Source organism: Rhinichthys klamathensis, unplaced genomic scaffold (genome assembly GCF_029890125.1).
Source record: "Rhinichthys klamathensis goyatoka isolate OS25496 unplaced genomic scaffold, OSU_Roscu_1.1 h1tg000079l_1, whole genome shotgun sequence".
Lineage (NCBI taxonomy): Eukaryota > Metazoa > Chordata > Actinopteri > Cypriniformes > Leuciscidae > Rhinichthys > Rhinichthys klamathensis.
The window spans coordinates 4373363-4388167 of NW_026606621.1; the positions used below are offsets into that span (position 1 = coordinate 4373363).

The following is a 14805-nucleotide window of genomic DNA, read 5'->3' on the forward strand; positions in this document are numbered from 1 at the left end:
CGCTGCAGTTCTGAACTGAACTCGCTGTCTATGACAGTGCGACTGTCGCCAGAGCGCAGACTGAACATTCAGTGCATCACGAAATCCGAACCGTACTGAGCTGTACCGAGCCGTACCAGCAGTGGAAAAGCGCCATTAGAGTTCACTGGAAGAGGAGAGGGCGCGGACTGGGGCCTGCTCGAGGCCAAGCTTGAGCGCTTAGGCAAGAAGTGTCACATTGCCTGGGACGACTTCTGAGCCTCGGTGAATCTCTCCGAAAAGCCCTTCACCGCCGGGCCGAAGAGGCCGGAACTGGAGATAGGGGCGTAGAGGAAGACCGTTCTGTCAGCGTCCTTAATGCTCCGGCCTCTTCGGCCCGGTGGTGAATCTCTCCGAAATGCCCTTTACCGCCGGCCGAAGAGGCCGGAACTGGAGATAGGGGCGTAGAGGAAGACCGTTCTGTCAGCGTCCTTAATGCTCCAACTAGCAGCGCCGTTCGGGCAGAGATGAGCGGCCACAGCCTCTTCGAGGGGCAGCAACGACTCATAGTCCTTCTCCGCTGCGACGTCTACAGAGGAGAGCGTTGCGGAAAGGAGGCTCCTCGGGCGACGCCCACTCGAGCCTCTCCGCGTCAGAGTTAGTTCCAATAGCTGCGGCGCTCACGCCCGACTGAGAAGCGATGGCAAGGTCAACTGAGCCCGACCAATCCTCCTCAGAAGCAGCAATGGGAGGCTCCCAGGCACGCGATGCACTTAGCATGTCCGTCGGCCTCGTGCAGAAGAGCCGCATGTGGTGCATGAAGAGCGAGGCATTTGGAATAACGCTCGCGTTTCCTAAAAAGCAAGATAGCAAAGGATAAGCGTAGGTCGTCGGATAGCGACAGCAGAGAGGCGACAGGGGAAGACGGCTTCTCAGACGAAGGCGAAAACCCGCTGTGCTGATGCACACTCTAACTGTATAGGCTGGATTCGACGGCGAAAGCTTTCAGAGGACTCAGAGGCGTGAGGTATGTTGCTGAAGGAGATGAAATCTGCTATAATGGCTATTTCGGGGGGTTTTTTTGGGCTATGGCCATGCCCCCTGTGGTGGGCTCTGACGTGTATGACGTAATGATAGCTCATTGGCGCACACGTTGGAGCCGCCCGCGCCATTGGATGTGCAGTTGCCGCAGCACAGCCAATGAGTGAGCCAGACACTCACTGTTCTAGCAGTGCAGCTGCAAAATGTATGTTTTACATATTAAGCTTCAGAATTTAGAGGAAAGGAGTTTCCCCACTGCGTATAGCTACGCAATAGGAAGTGACCGTTCTCGAAAGGGAACTTGAGTTAAGATATCATATTCTTTCAGGTTTTTGACAAGTTGACCTATACTGTTTGCATCCTTTTCGTCACAGAAAGAGGAGAGGGGGAGCGAGACAAAGAGCGGGAATTATGGAAGAATTTGATTCATAGAACTGGATTGGTAAAGGTGAGGCACTACTGTATGTGCTTGCATATGCCCAGTTGCTCGCTAGAGGTGTTACCAGCAAATAGTAACCAAAAATTCAAAAGCTTGATTGTATGGGTGGGGTGGGGGGCCCTACAAGACATTGTGCCCAGGGGCCTCTAAATTCTTAATCCGGGCCTGGTTATCAGGATGTTTTAGGAAAGTTTCCTGTTTAGAGCAGAGCTCGACCAACTTCAACCTTGAAGAAGCTGTGTATCCTGTGTGTGCTAGAATTCTTTGTTACAGATCTGTATTGGTGAGGTGGACCCTGGGGAGATTGACTGACTTGTTCCGGACAAGTTGGCGCCTAGAAACGCAGTTCAGCAACCTGGAAGGACTCGTGCCTAAACCAGGGGCTTTGGTGTCAGCCGTATAGTCGATGCTCCTGCAGATCAGTCCATGTGTGGAAAAATTCTGTTTATCTATTTCTTAGCCAATCAGAATCATTCAATTTGAAGCAATGGCGTCAATGTAAGGTATAATTGTGGTGGAAAACTGAATGTATGCAGAGCGGCCTACGAAACCCTGGTGTGTTGAAGCTGACTTCTGCTGATGAAACTGCAAACTATTGTTAAAAGCTGTGCCTGATTGTTTGGTTCAGCTGGTTAAAGGTGCATTGTGTTATTCACCGGTCCAAGACAATTTAATCATTTCTGGTCTTAATTTTTACGGAGGAGATTTGTAAACATTTGTAAATACAGAGACTTTCCCTTCTAAAGTTAGAAAGAGACCTCTTGTTTTTGATTTTCCTAAAGTTAAATTGGTTTAAATTAGAACAAGATTTCTAACTTTCCCACTTCTCGGACAGATTTAATCTGGATTGTAATGAGTGCACCTTTTTTGAAAGTCGTTGAAACATGAAAATTCTGGGATGATCTTTATGGTTGGTTGCGTTTTGTAATACTTGACTTTGATTTTAAAGCTAAAAAATATTTGTCTTTTTCTTTCATTTATGATGCAGAATTTTTGGTTAATATTGGGATGTTAGCCATTTACTTCATGCATAAATGCATTAATTCTTTAATAATCCTCCCACATTCTTACTTTTCCATAAAGATTTAATGATGTTAATTTATTTCCTTCTTTTTTGTTTTACGTTTCTTTAGGTTTATGTTGTTTCAGCTATTTACAGTGTTTACTGCTATTTGGACTTGGAATTTAAGTAAGCTTTGTTTGTTTTTAGGTTTGTTTCTTCAAGCAATAAAAAAAAAAAAAAAAATGTTGTTCAAGGTTTATTCTCGTGTTACGCAGGACCAAAAATGGAAGCTTTAGCGTTAAGTTCTGCCAGGAAGACTCAATTGCTACGTCACTTATTACCTTCTCATCTATCCAATCGTGTCTAATACTTGCGGTATAAAAGACCAGTACTTACACATGTTTGAGTTCGCAGATGCTGACGCTTTCATTCACCTCCATCCTTCCCACCACCACCAGGATGGTCCCTTCCCCTCCATCCTCCCCACCACTCCATCCTCCCCACCACCACCAGGATGGTCCCTTCCCCTCCATCCTCCCCACCACCACCAGGATGGTCCCTTCCTATACCTCCCAGGGGGTCGGCTGCGCCCCTGCCTTCGTCTTCAGGCAGGAAATGCAGAGTCCGGACCCTCGGATTGCGAGCTATGGACGAGCTACGCCAAAGAACTTTATTGCTTGCTGGGCTATCAATAAATGTATTTATTGTTACAGTATTTATTCTCCCGAGTCTTTCTGGTAGAACTAAAAAGAAACATGGTTACTTCAATGAAAATACATCAAATGTGAAGTGTCAAGCGGGGAATTCGGGGGAGGCTGCAGACCTGGATAAGATAAACGGCCCTGTTGTTCCTGATGCGTCCAGATATACGGCAAAATAACATCATTAAATCGACACTCGAAACTTACACAACTTGTGGTGAATTTGAATATAAACAGTACATATAAGATAGACAGTAAAATGATCTGTACTATGGATTTAAATATCTTTAGATAATTCACTGTTGGTCTTCATACATTGCTTACAAGAGACAATTGAATTGCAATTGAATTTAGTGTTTTTGTGAAATGAAAATTAAAGGTGCTATATGTATTTTTTAGTGGCCTTTATCGGTGATGTTTCAGATTGCAACCAATTTTGACAAGAGCGCTCGTGCTCTTGCGCGTGCCCGAACACAAGACCCAGCACTCATGGTACCGGCCACACTGAGACTTTCAACACACCAGAGAAAGCATCACACAACATGCTGGAAACTCATGTAAACTCCCACTGCAACGTTACAATAATAGGCTACTTTTATCAGCTTGACTTTGAACTAATGCTCGTACCATGATAACGTTACATTGACTGCATTTAGCCGACATGTGGTGTTATCTAGCATAAGGCATTTCACTAACTATTCGTGTATCTTTCACAATCAGCAATGTCAAAATAGATGAATGTATAATATGATAACGAAAACGGTTAGTGAACTAGAATGAACAATTTCAGTGTAACAGTAAGATCGTAGGAAGTAACATTACTGTACTGAATGTGTCTGGAAATGTGTATTATAAACAATATGATAGTAGTGGGATGAGTGACGTTAAACAGTAGATCTAGTACATAAAATAAAAGTTACATCCTAAAGCACCTACTTTTTGTTATCCTGGAACAGTCTTTTGTATTCATTTCATGACATGTCTTATGTATGTTGTAGTTCCCCTTCAGGGACTACCGCTGCGTGTAATCGCAGTGGGAACGCCCTCAGCGTGACGCGTCTGAAGCATGAATGAAATCAGTCAATGGAGAGAATGAGCGTACGGCGAGTGACGTCATCGACCAGGAAGCTATAAATATCCCCTGAGCACACAATACGCCAGCTTTTAGTTACTTCAGCAGCTCTGTGTGTGTCTGAATCTGTCGATTGTGTTTGTCTGTTTTGTCAGGAGTTTATCACTATATATTTTATATAAAAAAAACAATATGAGCGAGCAGTATAAGAAGTGTGTTCCCCCCTGTACTCGATATATCACGGGTGGGGATTCACACGAGCTATGTGTGGCTTGTTTGGCAGTTCAGCATGCCCAGTCGGCTCTCGAGGGAGTCGATTGTCAGCATTGCGAGCGTTTTCCCTTGAGAACTCTGCGCTCGCGGCGATCGCTCTTCGAGGAGAGTGGCTCGGGTCCCGCTTCTGTTGAGGCAGAGCGGTGGCGCTTGTCTTGGGGCTCGCAGATGGATCTCACTGGCGACGTTGAGACGGGCTCCGCCCTATCTCAGCTATCTCCGCCGAGATCTAGTGCCTCTCACCCGGCTCTGGAAGCACGCGCTGCGGTGGTTACTTCTGCCCGGGTGGAGGCACATGATGATGTTGAATTGAGATTATCCAGTTCTGAGGAGCTGGATGTCGAAAGTTTTGCATCAGAGGAAACTAGTTTATCACATTATACTGCAAATGAAGAAGGTTTGATGAATGTGTTATCTCGGGCTGTTGAAAAGCTAAAAAAAACAAAAAGAACAAAAAAACAGTACCGAGTGGCCAGCTGATAGACAGGATTCTAGAATTAAAAGCAAACTAGATGATAGATTTCTGTCTGCACGACCTCAACCTTCTCGCCGGTGCTTACCGTTCTTCCCAGATCTTCATGCTGAGGTTTCAAAGACCTGGGTTAGACCGGTTTCAAGCAGAATTTACACAAATCAGTCCAATGCTTATGGTAACATTGTTGGTGCTAAATCTGCTGGTTCTGTGACGATGCTGTAGGCGGAGGAGACGCTCGCGAGCTATCTCTCTCCTGCTTCATCGTCTTCACTTAAAGCACCGGCTCTTCCACCAAAAAAAAAAAAAAACCTCTGTGCTGGTGGGGAAGGCTTACTCGGTGGCTGGGCAGGCGGCTGCATGTTTGCAAACGATGGCTTTTATGCAGGCTTTTCAGGCCGACCTGCTCAAAGGAGAATCTGAGGGGGGTCCCCGCCGAGAGAGACTTGCGTTCACCTCCCTTAAGGGTGCCCTGTCTCTCCCGGCGCCCTCAGGGGCCCGTCCTACTAACCCTGCCGAAACAGGGCGTAGAAGGGTCTGGCGAGTGCTTTCCCGAGGGACGCTCGCCGCCTCTAAGGAGGGTTCTAGTGTGTTCAGACCAGTCGTTCCCTGCTGGTGCGCCGTTACAGGGCACTGTGTCTGTCACGCAGAATGTTCAACCAGAGCAAAATCTTTCGTCGAGTTCGTCTTCCAAAAGAGCACAGCAGAAGCGGAGTGTCACGTCTCGTGCCCCCCTGCAGAGAAACTGGAGGGACGAGGCGGGGCGCTCTCCGGCGCGGCCTTCTCAGGGCAGGACTGATCTGAGGACAGTCATTGTCGCCAGAAAGGCCGCGTCGAAAAAGTCCTGGCGGGCTGAACGTCAGGACTCTGAGGGTGGTCCCCATCGGGAAAAACTTGAGTTCACCGCACAAAAACACGGTGCCCTGTCTTTCTCGATGCCCTCAGGGGTCTGTTCTACTAACCCTGCCTATACAGGGCGTAGAGAGACTCGGCGAGCGATTTCCCGAGGGACGCTCGCCCCCTCCAAGGAGGGTTGTGGAGTGCTCAGACCAGCTGTTTCCTGCCAGTATGTTACAGGGCGCTGTGTCTGTCACTCGGGATGTTCATCCACAGGCCAGCCTCGAGAGGCTGGTTCCCTTAGTAGAGTTCCTGGCGGAATGGGAAATGCTTCCCAACGTTTCTCAGTGGGTCCTGAATATTATAAAGAATGGGTACGCTATTCAGTTCAGAACGCGTCCACCTCGGTTCAGAGGGGTTCTGCCCACTGTGGTGGGCCCCGAGCAGGCTCTGGTATTAGAACAGGAGGTAAAAACTCTGCTGCAAAAAGGGGCTATAAAACAGGTTCCCCCACCCAGCAGGGAGTTAGGATACTACAGTCGGTACTTCAGGAGGGTTGTGGAGTGCCCAGACCAGCTGTTCCATGCCAGTACGTTACAGGGCACTGTGTCTGTCACTCGGGATGTTCAAATCAGATCCGAGGACTGGTTTGTCATGATAGATCTAAAGGACGTTTACTTCCATGTATCTATCCTCCCTCAACACAGGAAGTTCCTGAGGTTCGCTTTCGGGGGCGAAGAGTACCAATATCGGGTTCTTCCGTTCGGCCTAGCACTGTCACCCCAAACATTCACGAAGTGTATGGATGCTGCTATAGCCCCGCTGAGGTTACAGGGCATCCGCATTCTGAACTATATAGACGATTGCTTGATTCTAGCTCAATCGGAACAACAGGCGGTTCGGCACCGAGATGTCGTTCTTGCTCATATCAAGTGACTGGGGCTAAGGCTCAACGCCAAAAAGAGTGTTCTTTCTCCATTACAGAGAACCACTTTTCTAGGTGTAGTGTGGGATTCAACGACGATGCAGGCACGATTGTCACCTGCTCGTATTGCTTTGATTCTCGCCGCAGTAGATCAGGTCAAGCTAGGCCAGTCATCCACTGTAAAACAGTTCCAGAGACTGTTAGGTCTCATGGCAGCTGCGTCCAACGTGATACCTCTTGGCCTTTTGCACATGAGACTGTTACAGTGGTGGCTCTCCCCGAGGGGAAATCCGCTTCGCATGATCGTGAGTTCGCGACGGTGTCATCACGCCCTGATCATGTGGAAAGATCCTTGGTTTCTGTCCCAAGGCCCTGTGTTAGGAGCTCCTTGTCGTCGCGTTATGCTAACGACAGATGCCTCTCTCACGGGTTGGGGGGCGATCATGGATGGTCGCCCGGCTCAGGGTCTGTGGGAGGACCATCATCGTCTGTGGCACTTAAACTGCCTAGAGATGTTGGTGGTGTTTCAGGCTCTGAAACACTTCCTCCCAGACCTAAGGGGCCACCATGTTCTTGTCCGGACAGACAACACATCGGTGGTTTCTTGTATCAACCATCAGGGGGGTCTGCGTTCTCGCCCGCTTTACAAACTGGCACGTCAGATCCTTCTATGGTCCCAGGGGAAAATTCTTTCTCTGAGAGCTATTTATCTCCCGGGGTATTTAAATCAGGGGGCAGACATCCTGTCAAGACAGGGGCCGAGGCCCGGGAATGGAGTCTTCACCCCGAGGTGGTGGAACTCCTATGGAAACATTTCGGTCGTGCCGAGGTAGACCTATTTGCTTCTCGAGAAACATCACACTGCCCGCTGTGGTTCTCTCTCAGCCATCCAGCCCCGCTGGGGTTGGATGCGATGGTACATCCGTGGCCGAGGTCACGCCTGTACGCTTTTCCCCCGATCGCTCTGCTCCCAGGAGTTCTGGAGAGGGTTCGCCGGGACGGGCTCAGTCTCCTGCTAATAGCCCCGTTCTGGCCGGCCCGGGTATGGTTTGCGGACCTAGTGTCTCTCCTCGACGGCTCTCCCCTAGAGATACCGATCAGGAGAGATCTGCTCTCTCAGGCGAGTGGGTCGATCCTTCACCCCCGTCCAGAGCTATGGAGGCTGTGGGCTTGGCCTCTGAGGGGGCCCAGCTCATAGATTCTGGTCTCTCGGCTAAGGTCGTTGAGACCATCCTCCGATCCAGAGCTCCCTCCACGAGGAAGTTATATGCCGCGAGGTGGAAACTTTTCACCTCTTGGTGTGGAAAGCGCCAGCAGGATCCAGTTAACTGCCCGGTTGGTACAGTGCTGGATTTCCTGCAGGACCGTCTCTCCACAGGGTTATCCCACTCCACACTGAAGGTGTATGTGGCGGCCTTAGCTGCTTACCACACCCCTTCAAGTGGAGGTTCCCTCGAGAAACACCCACTTATGTCTCGCTTCCTTCGTGGCACCTTGAGGCTGAGGCCTGCAGTTCGCACGAGGGTACCAGCTTGGGATCTGGCCATCATCTTAGAAGGTCTCTCCCTTGCTCCTTTCGAGCCCATCGAGGAAGTTTCAAAAAAGTTTCTTACTCTAAAGACTATCCTTCTTCTCGCTATCTCATCTCTAAAAAGAATTGGAATTGGATATTCAAGCACTTTCGGTGGCTCCCTCGTGCCTGGAATTTGCTCCTGGTATGGTTAAGGCCTTTCTCTGTCCGAGACCAGGTTATGTTCCTAAGGTGCCAACTACTTTTGTTAGACCTATAGTTCTGCAGGCTTTCTGTCCTCCGCCTTTTCTGACGTCAGACCAGAGGAAACTTAATTTGCTGTGCCCTGTTAGGGCTTTAGATGCTTATGTCCACAGAGCTGCCCTGTGGAGGAGATCGGAACAACTGTTTGTCTGTTTTGGGTCACCTAAGAAAGGGTGTCCTGCATCTAGACAAAGGATGAGCAAGTGGGTGGTCGAGGCCATCTCGCTTGCTTACGGTTCGGCCCATCAGCCTTCACCTTTGGCTGTAAGGGCTCATTCCACCAGGAGTATGGCGGCCTCTACAGCTCTTCTTTCAGGAGCTTCTCTTCAGGACGTTTGTGATGGGGCAGGCTGGTCCTCACCACACACTTTCGTCAGATTTTATTCCCTTGACCTTAGCTCCACTCCAGGGGCTCAGGTTCTCTCGTCGGTTTGTGTCTCCTGATGACACACGACGGGGATTTGGTCGTATGGGGATGTGGGTATTGCGTTCCCACTGCGATTACACGCAGCGGTAGTCCCTGAAGGGGAACGTCCCGGGTTACGTATGTAACCCTAGTTCCCCGAAGGGACGGACGCTGCGTGTCCTGCCATACTCTCGGCATCCCCTTGGGTCGCTGCTTCAGTAACTTTTAAGCTGGCGTATTGTGTGCTCAGGGGATATTTATAGCTTCCTGGTCGATGACGTCACTCGCCGTACGCTCATTCTCTCCATTGACTGATTTCATTCATGCTTCAGACGCGTCACGCTGAGGGCTTTCCCACTGCAATTACACGCAGCATCCGTCCCTTCGGGGAATTAGGGTTACATACGTAACCCGGGACGTTTACCTTGCTATTTCATTACAGTTTACCATTATTTATTTCAGCATATCTGAAAACTTGTAATTTATCACAATAAAAATAGCGGAGGTCTCTCCGTAATTCAAACGCTCTGCCGGTGGTGATCCGTGTTTTCGTCCTGAGTGATCCGATTGACGTTTGGCCTGAGGAGCTTCAGCAGATACAACTTTTTTTTGTTTTTTATATTTATGTGGAGTTTGTGTTGGAGTCTGTGTTGTGCTGGAGGCAGGTCATTGTTTGGTGTTATCAGACTCCATGTCGTCAGCTGCAGTGCCGTCGCATAGACATATAAAAAGGAGAGAGGCTCGGGAGCGCGCATGCACGTCACATCCGGAGACTTCACATAGAAATAGGAATACCCGGCCTTCAGAGGTAATAGCAAAACCCGACAAGTGGATCATTGTATTGTGTGATTACAACCCCTTCACACACAGGCAATAAAAAAAGGATTCATTTTAGAAGAAAAGTTACATATAGCACCTTTAATAGTACACATAATTGGATCAGGTGGACAATGTAATATTTCCTCCAAAGACAGAAAAAAAAGGGTTTTGAATGTAGTATTTCATGTCATTACATTGTTTAGGCAAGGCAAGTTTATTTATATATAACATTTCATACACAATGGTAATTCAAAGTACTTTACATAGAAGGCATTAAAATAATCAAAAGGAATAAAAATAATCTAAATAAAATATTTATAATAAAAAGGAAATAAGATACAGTGCAAACAGTCGGACGTACAGTGGCACAGTGCTCATTCAGTAAATGCACAGCTAAACAGATCATAAATAATTAACAAATAGAGAAAAAAACATAATAAACATAACCATAATAAACAAATAGAGAGAAAAAATATATAATATATGCTATGCTATGCTATAGTAGTGGACACCAGGACTCAAGTTAAAAAAAAAATTAATTGCATGTATAGGCAAAAACAATAAAAAATATAGCTGCGAGCAGCGATTACGGGCCCAAGCCGGTGGCACCGCAACCCCGGTGCCTTTAGTTACCTAAAGGCACCGGGGTGGCGGTACCACCGGCTTTGGCCCTTCATCGCTGCTCGCAGCTATATTTATTTATATATATATATATATATATATATAAAGCCGGTGGCACCGCCTCCCTGGTGCCTTTAGGGTTATTGTGCACGACGTGCAAAAACGTAACCCTGCTTTGACTGTCGAAAAGAAGTGTGCTGTAGAGCTTGTATCAGTGTGGGCTCTGCAAAAGTGTGCATTGAGGGCACATGTCAACCACAAAGTATGCGAGAGCAACCTTCTGAAAGGTCAGGTCTACATCCAGGTCTACATCTGCCGTGTGTTTACATCATAGTAGTGAAGTTTGAAGCAATCAGGTGATTTCAAAGCTTTTTGAAAGTGACAGACTTCCTGCTGCCAGTTGGTGGCGCTATAACCGGGGTGGCGGTGCCGCCGGCTTTGGCCCTTTCACGCTGCTCGCAGCTATATTTATATATATATATACACACACACACACACATATATATATATATATATATATATATATATATATATATACATAAATATATATATATTGTTTTTTTAAGAGACAAGACAGAATATTACTTGCCTGATCTGATTAGAAAAATAGTGTTTGTGTGTGTGTGTGTGTGTGTGTGTGTGTGTGGCGTAATTGAACAATGTAGACATAAAGACATACTCCGTCCTTTTGTTCATACAGGACATTATTCAAACTGCAAAGTGTTTACTTATATTTGTGTACACTCGCAATAAAACACAACATTGTGCTTTTGTCAAACTATAAACTCTTGTCAAACTGTAAACTACAACTGTCACCCAACCAAAATCTCTTACACACACACACACACACACAGTTTAAAAGCAAAAAATATCAAACAATCCTATTTAAAAACAGTCTGTGGGAGCCATCTTTTGGACATTCATCATATCGCATTGGTTTTCATTTCTTGTCATCAAACAGAGCCCTAATCTGTTTATTTTTTCAGTTACACATTCTACATTGATTAAAAAAGAAAAATCAAAGGTGTTTTTATTTTATACAGAAATAAATAATCTATCATTCAGATGAGAATAAAGTTAGTGTTAGTTCAAATTTTAAGGAAAACAAATATATGATCTGAAATATAGCACATTCATGTAAAATTCATTTAGGTTCGATTACCAAACATACAATCTTAATGTAATTTTTAAGCAAACAATACATTTAAAATATATGGGTTGTATGACTATTTTTTAATATAAAAAGATATATATCCAAAAAGACAAGGTCTAAAGTTTAACAAGGGTTAAACTCTTATCACTGTAACAGACACAATCACACACACAATCACACACACACACACAAGTCAAATCACTTACATTTTAGATGCAATATTGACTTTTTTTCTGTTTCAGCAGCGAAAATAGTTAAACAAAGATCACAGCAGAACCATCGCGCATCTCACAGCAACGCGTTCTCATTACTGAATGATTCAGCATTTTGAACGAATCGGTTGACTCAAAGATTCAATGACCAATCAATCCATAAACATCTATCTCATAAGTGTTTACTTATATTTGTGAACAATCGCAATAAAACACAACATTGTGCTTTTGTCAAACTGTAAACTACAACTGTCACCCAACCAAAATCTCTTTTTTATTTTATACAGAAATAAATAATCTATCATTCAGATGAGAATAAAGTTAGTGTTAGGTCAAATTTTAAGGAAAACTCTGAAATATAGCACATTCATTTAAAATTCATTCAGGTTCAATTACCAAACATACAAATCTTAATGTAATTTAAAGCAAACAATACATTTAAAATATATGGGTTGTATGCCTATTTTTTTTTATATAAAAAGATATATATCCAAAAAGTAACAGACACAATCATACACACACACACACACACACACACACACACACACACACACACACACACACACACACACACACACACACACACACACACACACACACACACACACACACACACACACACACACACACACACACACACACAAGTCAAATCACTTACATTTTATATGCAATATTGACTTTTTTCTGTTTCAGCAGTGAAACTAGTTAAACAAAGATCACATCAGAACCATCGAGCATCTCACAGCAACGTGTTTTCTCATTACTGAATGATTCAGCATTTTGAACGAATCGGTTGACTCAAAGATTCAATGACCAATCCATAATCTGTCTCATTCATGAATGACTCAGCCGTTCGAACGAATCGTTCGAACAAATGAATCAATGACTCGCTCATTAAGACGGTCGCCTGGCGACACCTAATGACGGCTTAGTGATATGTTTAAAAGTATCATTCTTTCAAACGATTGTTAATTAACTCATATTTGAAACATAAGCTATATATATATATATACACACATATATACACACAAAAATAAAATAAAAACACATTTGAAGCGTGTTTGCTTACTAAATTGTGAGCAGAACGAAAGTTGCAGCAAATATCAGCAACAGGAGTCAAATTTCATTAATCACGAGAGTGAAGAGCTGACTGAAAAGATGATGACGGAATAGGCTATTTTATGTAAAAGCGCCTATTTAAGCGAATCTATCATTGTACTCTTTTGTTGTTGTGTTTTCCGTGAAAAATAATAGACTATTGAACTCACAATTCAAGCAATTGGCCCCCGATATTGCACTAATTTTAAAGTGACACTAAAAAGTATGCGGCTGCAGTGGCATTCATTACGGTGCGCGTCCATGGCGACGAGCGAGCAAAACAGAGCGAACGTTTTTTCATTTCTACTTCCATAGAAATTCATTCGAGCGCACTGTGAGCGCCACCACTATAAATGTCCTTACTTTACTTTCACTTTTAACTTAGCGATATAAAAGCCCCCGGTGTTACACGTCAAATAACCGGTGAGAAAAAATTCTCGGAGTCACATAGCAGCTACCTATATTTAAATACAACAGGCCTACCTGATTTTGAACACAAGAGGGCAGTATAGCCCTATGTATTATTTGATATATTTATTTTTTAACTGAATAGTGCATCCTGGCTGTTTTTAAACTTGTACATTATTCTTAAATTGAAAACAAGAATAAAATGGGTTTAGTTCTGATATTTGTATAATTTTATCTAGAAATAAATGGTGTATAATTAAATTTTTAGAAGATATGAGGCTTTTAGTGTTTATTTTTTTTTACATGACTTTAATCCCTCGCCATAGCAAAACAATTAGAGATATTCAATAGATATTCACAATTATGCTTCTTTAATGTATTTTCATCATGTTGAAAAAGTTTGGTGGGAATAAAATAAACCACTTAAGAGGAGTGGGTAAAAATGTAGAGCCTGGTTTTGCAAAACATCCACATTAAGACCAAAATAGCCCACTTCCTGTTGGGCTGGCTTAAAGTTGTTTGGCCCGATGAGATCTATATGTGTACAGAGTTTCATAATATTACATGCAAGTGTGTTTGATTTATGGACCAAATTTTCTGACCAAGTTAATTTAATTAATAAACTAATTATATAAAACTATTTTCAATGCACTACAATTCAACTGGTTATATGCCTTTACTTATTAATACAACTTATTTAAAAAATACAAGGCGTAAGACATTTTTTTTTCTTTTTTAATGCAGGCCAAACCACACAGCAGTCAAATGGTTAATCTAGCCCCCCTCCCCCTCCCCACACTCACAGACACACACACACACACATAGACGTAGGCTCAGAGAGAGAGAGACATAAAATGACAATTTTCAAACCAAAATATCTGACTTCCTGTTGGTTGGAGCTATTGAGTGTAAATTAGAAAGTTGTCTGGCTGGAGGAGAACAATACACATACCGATTTTTATTACTGTAGATAAAATCAATCCCCCCACTTTTGACAAAAGGTGGCGCTACTGAGCCCCTCACCACGCCCGTTTCTGAAACTCTGCACATGTCTACTGTCTAATAAATGTGATGTGTCTGTCGGGTTTCATGCAATTTCAAGTATGTTAAGAGTCTCAAAAGCATCAACAAAGAATAATAAAGTTTGATGCGTTGCCACGGCAACAGTATCTAAGATATCAATAATCCTTTCTCAGGTCTACATCTGCCGTGTGTCTACATAATACACATAAAGTTTGAAGCAAATTGGGTAAAAATAAGAGGGTGATTTCAAAGCCTTTAGGAAGTGACACACTTCCTGCTGCCAGTTGGTGGCGCTATAACTTTGACTCACAATAGTCACATCCATGTGATCGGACTCTTACAGCGAACACACTGCTGAAGTTTCATCAAGATCAGTTAATGTATGCAGAAGTTATAACACACTTCCTGTTTCCTTTATTCGCCATAAATTCGTTTCCTCGCCACGGCCAAACCGTTCGAGATATCAAAAATCCCCTGGCAACTTTTCATCCTCAATGTCTTGACTTCATGCTGACCGAGTTTCGTGGCGATTGGTTGAATTCTCTAGGAGGAGTATATCGAATTCCAGGG

At 44.3% G+C, this 14805-nt stretch overlaps 1 protein-coding gene across 1 annotated transcript in view; it reads right to left on the reverse strand.

Annotated features, from left to right (window-relative positions):
• Positions 1 to 522: 522 nt before the first annotated feature.
• Positions 523 to 14805, reverse strand: part of LOC130085449 (uncharacterized) — a 30217-nt gene continuing 15934 nt past the window's right edge. The window contains exon 11 of the mRNA XM_056251209.1: positions 523 to 812. Within this exon, the coding sequence (XP_056107184.1) occupies positions 523 to 812 (290 nt within the window). The remainder of the gene's footprint in view (positions 813 to 14805) is intronic.